The sequence below is a fragment of the Lingula anatina genome, chromosome 4, assembly GCF_051362555.1.
Source record: "Lingula anatina isolate TDL-2025a chromosome 4, LinAna3.0, whole genome shotgun sequence".
Taxonomy (NCBI): domain Eukaryota; kingdom Metazoa; phylum Brachiopoda; class Lingulata; order Lingulida; family Lingulidae; genus Lingula; species Lingula anatina.
The window spans coordinates 390,296-401,303 of record NC_141770.1 but is presented as its reverse complement, the minus strand read 5'-3'; the positions used below and the strand labels follow the sequence as shown (position 1 = coordinate 401,303).

Here is an 11,008-nt window from a genome sequence, read left to right as displayed (position 1 = left end):
TAGACGGCGCTTCTATTTAACTTTAAGCCAGTTAAAAGTAAAATCTAGAGACAATCCAAAATGCATTAAAGCACTCTCCTGTCAAAAGACAATAGGTCGCGCCGTGCTTTATTTCGTGTAAAGTCACGTCATCCACGAATGCGTTCCACGCACCATTGCACAGGGTTTATTACTCGTGCTTTAAGCTTCGCCTCGCCAATTATCTGCTCTATTTCTCGTAAAGCTCAGCGCCTCGTACTTTATCTATACCTTTAAAATGGAAATAAAAGGTTCATTAAAACAGTAGTCAATACACGGAATCAGTCGAAAGTATGAGTTTCACTCTCCAGTCACGTGTCAGACACAAACACAGTATCTGCTTGGCCATTCCCAACACGCTCCTTGCATGATGTCGTAGGCAAACTAGGCGTAGGTTTAACGGTTATTGTATTCTATATCTGTGTTCACCATAGTCATAAAATCAACACTTTGGGCGACCATCCAGATTTATCCAGGCGCTTTTACTACATCTCAACATGACAACACTTACTGATACAGTAAAGCCACGGTTGTTATGGCTTGGTACCGCGGTTAAACATGCAAAAGGTTCCGTAACTTCTGAACGCCACTGTACCCATTTAACTCCTGCCATTGGACCGTCATCGTTCTAACGTCACATTCATTGCCCAAGCACGAGGAACTGTTACTCAATGGTTTCAAGCAGAGTATATATGAGACGCTCGTAGTGAGCTTCACATTAGTTTTGAACATTTTCACAACAGTGAAGAAACCAAAGTAAATTGTATTTGGAGGTATTTGGTGTGAGCGCCGTTGGAAAATTTACATTAGAGCAAATATTCAATTTGATTACCAAACAAGACACTTGACTTCGCAATTTAAAGAACATTCTTACCGAGTGAAGACAATAAAAGAATAGGGATATTGAAGGCCAAGGGTTTGTACCTTGTTTTGGACAAGACCACATCTGCAGCAAGTGATGGCGAGCCAACTTCGTTTACTTCACATATTGACAACAGGACTGTGTCTGATCTCTTCTCCTGTGTTCCTCGGGCAGTTTCAGTACTCAGTGTCTGGAAATATTATCAAAAGACAAGCGAGTCAGGATGAGTGGACCGTAAAATGCAAAGTGCACGAGGTAAACGTCATAGGGCGCGCACTCGCGCGTGGGTGCGTGTGTGTATGTGTGCGTATTTACATCATTTACATTTTCTTAAATGCTTAATCTGCAAAGTTTCAATGTTAAGCTGTCTCGGACTTGTATGATTAGAGTTAACTAATGGCGGGAATATTTAAACAATAATAATGATTGCATTAAGAGAGAAAAGAAGTAAAAAGACATGTCTGCATACACGGAAGTTTGCTTTTGCTTACAACTTTTAGGAGATTTCTTATTACAAAACTATTATTCAAGCACTGATGTTTTGCCTGTCAGATTTCAACGCGGCTTAAAACGGTTAAAAACCATGAATTTGTTGCCCTTTAATATTTCCAGACTGAAAAGCGTATTGAAGACATCAAAGTAACGCTGTCTAGTCATAGTTTTTATTCACATCATAAAATCAGATCAGTAATATGCACAGAATGAGCCGTGTATACGAAGACCAGGTAATAATCTGGTTCGGTCCCCGCGGCGACTCTTCAGGCTAGTCAGCACTAACAGTAAAACACAACAACAAAGTGATTCATTTGCAATTAAATTACCATACGCTCTTAACAATAACACTCAAAGTGTTGATAGTGTGTTATCAATACGTAGAAATAATATTGAAGGAAATGGCGGAGAAAAACGGAAAACGGCGAAGAAAAGAGACGCAAAATGAGCATTTTCGCTGAAATGACATTTTATTAAATGATAAGTTGATAAAATATGGTCATATTAAAAACCTATGCGTTCATTGTAGACACTTAGTGTTATCAATCACAAGTTTGATAACCCATCTGTATGAATACGACATTTCATTAAGACAGCAGAACGGCAGAGTACGCCCATGTTTCCCTGTCGTAGCAGTCACCGTCATAAGATGTCACGGTGTTATTCTGAAAGTTGGGAAGAATTCGACGTTTTTTTAAAAACACATGCTGTAGTCATTACGCTTCCCTACCTAACATTTTCATCTTGTATAAAAGACTGAGTAGAGCTTATTACTAAATAGAGTGACCACGATAGAACCACGTCAATGCAGGCATGCAGGAAATCGTAGTTTTTTTGTTTTTTTTTTTGGCGTGGCATTTCTTTAGCATCCAACCAGCGATAAATGTAAATATGTGAAGATTTTATGCAGAGTAATATGTTGAGCTTTTATATCTATATCATTAAACTTTAGCACGCTGTTATACAAGATATGATGCTAATTTGATTTAATCGCAAAACAGAAAAAAAGATAACTTATACGAGAAAAGAAAAGAAGAGAGAGCGTGAAAAAGAGCAACACTTGATTCGTCTTTGGCGATGCATAAGGTGGCCAGAACTGATATTTCACAAAGTCATCTTCAGATATTAGCCTTCTAACATTAGTAAACCTGTTTCATCTGGAGGAACACAGTAGGATACAAAATGATCACGAATTTTCTTTGTTAGTATTGGCAAGTCTCAAGACAGGGAGTTTACTGTTAGTTTTCATTGTTCTTCAACATGATGCCGGAAGCTAAACATGGGCGGTACGTAGTCAGCGTTTTGCTGCAAGGTTATGGGACTATACACGCCACCTATCCATATGACATAAAATCATAGAGCATCAAATTCTGACACATCATCAATAGTAGCAGAAATGAGAGACGCTGCCTGTGAGGAAATCACAATTCCAAAGTTCGTCTGGAACAGAAAGTGCCACATCAGTCACTGTTTTCAGGTTAAAGGTACACTCCATGGCTTTGAAGTCCCCAATATGCTATTTTTGCTATCCCCAACTTCGTATAAATCCCTGCATACACCTTAAAACAATTTAACTCCTGCAATAATATTTTTCTGGAGCGTAACTGATGGTGATTCTTTCATTGGAGCATTGGAAGATGGTCGTTTGTGCAATGGTTGGGAAGTTATTTTAAACTAAATCAATCTTTATAAATGTAATTAAATGTCGAATCCAAGTGAAAAGAGGGATAGATAAATGATTCGTAAGTACGAAAACATTGCTTATTTCCCCGGGATAATCCATTTTGGCGGGTATATCCCTGGGAGTTGCCCTTTAACTATGAGAAAGGAGGGTTCTGGCTCCCAAGTCACAGTTATTTCCCCGGTATGTTATCAAGTCAGACCAAAGAAAACTTGTTGGGCCGAAGATGAACTGATTTCTGTAGCTGAAAAAATAATGACCTAGAACAAAACAGAAGAGTATACGAATAGTTTTGTAAGAAGTATCTATATAATAAGCATTAGCGAATATGCACTGCGTTAAACACTATATATTGAAAAATCATAAACAATTATCAAGTAACGAACTAAAAACGATAAAAACACTGATAGCAATTGTAAAAATGTCAAGGAACCACTCCACGTATTAAGTACCATTAAAGTACATCAATCCTCGATCGCTGGAACTTCAGTGCCAGAAGTTTGCGTGATTCTGTAGAAATGTGGCCAACTCGTGAAGATGTCATCCAATTGTACAGCGCCAGAGAGGGAGAACGTCACGCAATACAGATGTACGCGTTGACAGGGTGTTAAAGGTTTGAATATGCCTTGGCTTTTAATAGTGGACAGTCCACACGTCACCTGTATTGTTTTGTGACCCCATAGTGGTAGTCACCTACCGTACACTTCTACCTGAGTTCAAGAATAAATGTAAATCAGTGATTCAATGTCATCAGATATGGGTAATAAAAAGCACATAAATAAAAATAAGTTAAGCAAATGAAGAAATTGGGATTGAAAATGGGCGCGAGCGTGTGTTTGTGTGTGTGTGTGTGTCTGTGTGTGTGTGTGAGTGTGTGTGTGTGTGTGTGTGTGAGAGAGAGAGAGAGAGGAGTGAAGAGTTAAAAGTGAACAGAAAAGACCAACGGCCGAATGGACAATCTAACAAACCTTAAACAATGTTTTTGCGCGTAAAGGCATGAATACATGGATAGATAAACAAATAAGTAAAGGATTGTGTGACGGAACGAACAGATATATGGTGAAATTGATAAATTAAAATAAATAAATCAACCCATGTATTTCAGGGAAAGGTGTCATGTGGTACAGAGATGAGCACAGAGGACCTGAGTTTTCTATGTCCATGTGACAGTGAGCTGAAAGCCCTGGCAGCCCAGGTGGCAGTGCTTCAGGAGCAGGTGTCTAAACTGATGGCACCAACCGAGGGAGGCGGAGGTACGGTCAGGGCTTGTTTAGCCTCCTTGGATTCTTGAATATTTGGGTCGTATTTTGTTGTTCCTTATTCCAATTTTAGACGGTTTTAGGCACATTTGTTGTAGGGTTTGTTTGATTATTTTAAAATTCGAGCACAGTACCCATAATAGTGACTAAATTTTTAGAATATAGTCTGCGGAATAAAAATGTTTGGTGGAATCGTGGCAACATACCCTTGGCATGCATGTATACATCATAAATAAGATATTGAATTTATTTATTTACGCATGTAAAGTATATATATATACTGGACAGGTATACTCATGTTTAATACCTAATCATGGTCATCACCCACCCGTCTGCGGCAGATAAATAAATGAATAATTGGAGTAAAATGTGCATTTCAGAAGTCGAACCCCATAAGCTTGCGGATAAAACTAATGGCAGCTCAGATGAGACTGGAGATACAGCTGGGAAAGGAGAGACATCTATCGACCCTGGTCCTAACACTATGGAGGTCATGGGACCCAAGGTGGGGCTCAAGGAGAGGTGTTCTAATACGTCCGAGTGTCAATCTGGACTCGTTTGTGATTCCGCCATGCGAGAATGCAGGAGAGGCGCTAACGGACAGTGCTCCACCAATCATGACTGCGTATCAGATACCACGTGCGATATTGAGTCACGTGAATGTCGCTATGGATTGGGGTCGTCCTGTTCGTTGACGCTTGAGCAGTGTATATCTCACGCGGCATGTGACACTGTCACGGGCACCTGTAAGGGGCACCTGGGGAGTCACTGTAACGTGGACGCTAACTGCGCTAACGGGTTGCTGTGCGACAGCGCGTCCGCCACCTGCAAGCAGAAACCAGGAGGGCACTGCAAGGATGAAATGGAGTGTGTCAGCGGAGGCTCCTGTGAGGAGAACGTCTGCAAAATGAAGTTCAACAATCGGTGTGAGACGCTCAGCGACTGCCAGGTGGGGTACGTGTGTGACCGGGAGGTGCACCTCTGCAAGTACGGGGTCGGCCACCAGTGTTTCACGGGTCAACAGTCTGTCTGCGAACATCGCGCCATCTGCGATTCCTACTCCAACAGGTGTCTAGTCCCCCTCGGCTACCGCTGCATCAGCTCAGAGGAGTGTATGCACGACAGTGTGTGCGACAAGGAGACCAGCCTCTGCAGCGTGCCTATTGGGGGCTCCTGCAGGGGCGCCACCACGGCCAACAATGTTTGCGTCACGGGTAGTGAGTGTGACGTCACAAGTCAGATCTGCCGGACTGTCCCAGGGGTTCAGTGTATGTCCACAAGCGACTGTAAGGCTGAGTACATTTGCGACACGGCACGTAAGGTGTGTGTTCGCATGTGCAGTGACGATAATCATTGCGACGAAGAGCAGGTTTGCGACCAGCTGAGCCGACAGTGCAAAACGGCTCTACGCGGCACTTGCTCATCCTCCTACGACTGCAGCGGCAGGGCTGGCTGCTTCCCTCAGAACGACGGTCTTGAGAACCGATGTCTTCTGCCTGTCGGCGAACAGTGCAAGGACTCTTCAGAATGTGTCTGGAACAGCAAGTGCGACATAGGGCTGGATCACAAGACCTGCCGTGGGATGGTCAACTTCACCTGTCAAAGCAGCAGTGACTGTGCCGCAGACTTAGAATGTGACACCAGACTGTTGGTCAGCAGGTGCAAGGCAAAACGCGGCAACCCTTGTGAGACCAACTTCGATTGCGTCACTGGGACAGCGTGCATCAAAAACGAGTACCAAGTGCGCACGTGTGAGCGAGGCTTTAACGCCTCGTGCCAAAGTTTCACTGACTGCACGAGACCGATGATTTGTGATCCGCAGACTGCCACGTGTAAGTTAAACATCAAAGCCAAGTGTGAGACCACCTCGCAGTGCAGCACGGGATACGTGTGCGCAGATGTGGAGAAGGAGTGTATACGACCCATCAACGGGAAGTGTGGAGATGATCCTGAGTGTATCCGTGGCGCCACCTGCATGGTGAAGCAGGGCTTGGGGTTTTGTAAAGCACGTGAGTATGAGAGGGAACTCAGTGTCAACTCTTCATTTTGGCTGGAAAAGTGTCTTAAAACGGATTTTCCTGGGGGTTAACGTCAATTTAGGCCCTACCAATATAACACCACGTGAGTATATGTGGGAACTACTGACCACTCTTTATTTTGGCGGGAAAAGTGCCTTTAAACGGATTTTTCTGGGGGGTAATTCTCCAGTATGCGGAGTCTTCCTTGCGTTTATTGTAATATAAAGTACGTATTTATATCCAAAAAATGGAGAAATTACAACCAATGAAAAGGAAGAATGTGTATCCTCTTAATGGTTATCAGGAATTCACTGTCTTTATCAAGTATTTCATTCCACTACCATACCGACACACCTGAATATAGGGCACTTAAGAAATATAACTGATCATTGTAAACAAAAGCACATATCGATGTTCGATAATGCAAAAAAAAAAAAAAAAAAAAAAAGGCAACCAATGACATCAGTGGAAATTCCACGAATGTAGCACATTTTGGGAGTACATTACTTTTTTAATGTTAAAACATTGCTGTTTTCTTTTCGTTTTCAAATTTCGGAAATTCAGACGTAGCTTGCTGCATATAAGCATACAAAACCCGTACCTACCTGTAGCTGATACAATAACAATAACACTAAGTATGGCGACTTGCGATGCGTTTTATACATGAAATATAACATATTAACCTTGGTTTTTGCAGAGAAAGGCATGGCATGTTCTACAGACTTTGATTGTGCTGATTTACACAACCTGACATGTGATCCAATGACCAAGCAGTGCCGCCGTGGTAGGTACAAACCTCAACAATTACAGAGATTTCATCTTCGTTTCTGGCTTTTTAAATCATACGGTGGCAGACTTTATATTTTCCATATTTTAGGAAAAATTGTTTATTTTTCGTTATTCTTATTTCTCCTTGACACAAAAGATACAAAACCCTCCGTGTTAGCATTTTTGTATTTTTTTACATAAACCAAGGCCTCTTATACTTGGCCAATCTTCCAAAGTTTATTTAAAGTCGTTAATGAATTTGTTTCCAGCTCTGGGTGGATCATGTGAAGTTGACAGAGACTGCATGACAGGGTTCAGATGTCGGGATAACAGTTGCAGAACTGGTGAGTTCCCAAACTCAGTACACTTATCCAGGGGTGAGGCGGGGAAGTGCTATGACAAATTTTGGAATTATCTTCAGGGCGTTCCTGTATGGGGGGATATATATTATGGGGTCATATATAAATGTGTACTAAATGTTATTAAAACTCCTGCTAGTGGCGCCCCAAGTGGCAGACAAGCCCACTTCTTAGGTGCCATTCAAAGTAGGGGGCTAACTAGTCCGCTGGTCAAATATGGCGACCCACCACAAAGCTTGCCATCTAATCCACTAATAGACACTGAATAGATTTCCCGCTGGGAAGTATTCAAGTGGGTCGGCCATATTTGACCCTCGGACTAGTTAGTCCACTATTCTGAATTAGGCGTTATTTAGCTGTCACACTCTAGATAGGTCACTGCACTGGTCTATTGTGGGGGCGGGCGGCACTGCACGTGTTACTAGTGCCTGTAAACAAACTGTTGGTAAATGAACTAGTTTTTGTGATGTATGATCATCATCATCATAATATGATATACACGTAAAGTGTTATTTTTTATTATTCATTTATTTACCTAAGGATGCCCCGGTTGGGCGGACGCTATGGTATATGGTGGTCACTGTTATCTTCTTCATACCATCCCACGTGCCCAGGCCAGTGCGCAGGAAGACTGCGCACACCTTGGCGGACACCTGGTTGCCATAGAAACACAAGAGGAGGACAACTTCATCCGGGCCATGCTGATGTTGCAGAGTAAGGAGTCGTTAAGATGGAGTAAAAGCTTTGGCAAATAAAGACTAGCAAATGTGTCCAAATTACTTTATAATCCAGTATTTCATTTAAAACGTAAAGGGTATATTATTAAGGTTGAACGTAAACGTGCATTCCCCAGTTTCTAAGCGCGATGAATCCCCACGTCCTTATTTAATATTGTCGCCTATTTTTTTTTTCTAAAAACTGTGTATCTTCCGTTGTTAACATTGATTACATAAATCTCCATGTCTATGCTTTTACTTCCTATCGCTAGGTATCCGACCGGGGTCGTTGTGGATGTCGCTCTACTACTCTGAAGAGACGGGTTGGACCTGGTGGTACCCTTACACGTCCAGTCAAACTTCGAGGCTTTCCTTCCGTCCCCCGTGGTATGACGGCTACCCCTCGCACGTGGAGGACATGAACTGTGGCTATCTGGACACCAGCAGGGACTACGCCTGGCTAAACGCGCGCTGTAGGGATCGTCTGCCAGGGTTTATCTGTGAGAAATCCGACGAAAGCCACAGCGACACTTATTAATTGACTATCACATTATCTGACGGACCGTTCTGGATTCTAGTTTTCATTGTAAAACTTGATTAAAGTGCGATAAGAATATTGTCTGCCTTATCAAGACGTTTAGTTTTGTTCGTTTGCGAGCCATCAGATTTCACTGAAGTACGGCATTGTGACGTGAACGATTCTCTCTTTGTGCTCTGTGGCGTCTCGTATGTTTCAAGATTTCACCTGCGACAAAGCGTTTATATCTACGCTTTAAGTTTCTACGATTTCTTTTTTTTTTTTTTTTTGTTTGTTTCTGAAATCATTTTATTAAGTACAATAAATCATGGTAGCCACATTGCTTATGTATTTGAATGAAATTATTAAATTATTAAATTCTTATCTTTTTGAAGACAGAGTACATGGGGGTTGTCTTAACTTTTGGGGCGCTGAAGTTAGGGTCACGTGTCAATTTTCCAGTTTTGTTTTATTTTCATAAACGAACCTGGCAGCCAGAAACTAGTGTCGTTCTTAAACAACGATTCTGTCAACAAGAAAATTGTGGTTACTCTGTACGTAAGATTGAATGAAAATCCTGTCTTTTCTATCACCCCCCCCCCCCAGTTCGTTCATTCGACCTATGAAATATGATTTGTATGCCCTGTCACACAATATAAAGTATGTTGACTTTGAAAATGCGTTTCTATTTTTTTTATTATTTTTGTGTGTGTGTGTCATTATGACTTTATCAACCCCTAATCCTCTTTTCGGGATGGAAACTTATAGTGCCTTCTCATAATAATTCAAACCGAAGCGTCCGCACGGAAAGTAGGTGACCTCTACATCATCATGTAAATCAGGTGAGCGTTTTGGTGAGAGGTGCTCAGATAGGACCAAGGTCAGCAGAAGATGGAGAAGAAGGATGTCCCATGCCATATTACTGCTACTGCCACATGTAGGCCGAAAAGATGGCACTGAAACCAGCAGCAGTGTCTCGTAAGTTCCATAAAGCTGATAAAATGTATTGTACCATTTCTTAGTTTTGCATTGATGATATTTTCCAGAAATGGTGCACTCTAGGCATAATGGCCACACTTTCTCTTAGCTTTCCCTCAGTGCCTTTTGGGCACCTTTTTGTTTCTGGTACCATTAGCTTTCCATGAGGGTTCAATATGAATATGTGTTTGTGTGTGTGTGTGTGTGTGTATTTTAAAGCTTAATTGCGATTTGTTAATTATAACACAAATGATACTGACACGAATTGCTGTAATGAACATGTACCGCTTTATCAGATATTTAAACATTGTTTCATGAATGTGAATTTATTCCTTTAATATCAGTGACTCTAAGTATCGTTTGCGAAGATACCAGAAGCGTCCTACTCAGAGACACGTTTCGTGTTTGACACATACAGCGCCACACCCATGCCAAGCCAAGATTGCCTCCCATGCCGACGTTTGTCTGCTCGTTCATTTGCAGGGACGACATTCAGTACGGAATGTTGTTTGATTTTGTTTGTAACATTCTGCTCCAAAACGTATATCAAATTAAACGTCGAATAAAGCAAGTTTTTTTAATTTATGAAACATTTCATTGAAATTAAATCCATACTAAGCGTCCGCCCTGCATGATGCTGGTTTGTTTCTTTCGGTAATTCTATATTACTATGTCGTAGTGCAGTGCTATATCTGATCATGGTGTTATGAGGGTAATTTATGTATACTTTTGGGTTGGGGTTGATACCCGTCCTTTTTCGAACCTAAAACGCTAGATTTGAAGTTCTCATTTAACAGAAATAATGTTTGTATAAAAATGAAAGTGATTATTTTAAATTTTCCAAGAAGAGAAATGTTTTCTGTTTGTCACTGAAAATATGTGGGCAAATTTGCAACTTGACAACTCGCTGTGAAATTGAAGATGTACTCTTATACATTGTAAATGATGTTGACTTCTGGGAAGGAAAGACATTGCAACCGCATTACGTAAAATATTGGCAACTTTTTATTATATTTATTGTGTGTTTAGTCGAAAAAGAGGAAGGGATGTAAATCTATAAAAGACACTATTTATAAAAAGTATAACGCCTCAGAAATCCCAACATTATGTAATGGGCAAAATGTGCCCACGTTACTTCAGAATTGTCCACATGTACCATAACAATCTTTTAACAATTATAAATATGGTACTTTGGCTGTGAATAAGTTTCCTCTGGTTCTCGGTGTTTTCAGTGCTGGGCGGGGATCAAATATCTGTTTTCTGAAACAAAGTTAAACCATGGGGTGTGATAAAGATTGTCATCCGAAATAAAATAAAGTTTTAATATTCCAGTAGTAGAA

The 11,008-nt window shown here is 41.2% G+C and overlaps 1 protein-coding gene and 1 long non-coding RNA gene across 2 annotated transcripts; both read left to right on the top strand.

The window, feature by feature from the left end:
- Positions 1 to 342: 342 nt before the first annotated feature.
- Positions 343 to 9,325, top strand: LOC106173184 (uncharacterized). Its single transcript, XM_013554224.2, has 7 exons — positions 343 to 1,135; positions 4,159 to 4,306; positions 4,693 to 6,321; positions 7,028 to 7,114; positions 7,368 to 7,442; positions 7,998 to 8,171; positions 8,446 to 9,325. Exons 1-7 carry the CDS (start codon positions 977 to 979, stop codon positions 8,709 to 8,711), a joined length of 2,538 nt encoding a protein of 845 aa, XP_013409678.2. The 5' UTR covers positions 343 to 976; the 3' UTR covers positions 8,712 to 9,325.
- Positions 9,326 to 9,479: 154 nt separating this feature from the next.
- Positions 9,480 to 11,008, top strand: LOC147762006 (uncharacterized). Its single transcript, XR_015333762.1, has 2 exons — positions 9,480 to 9,668; positions 10,013 to 11,008. It is a non-coding gene; the product is annotated as an uncharacterized LOC147762006 (long non-coding RNA).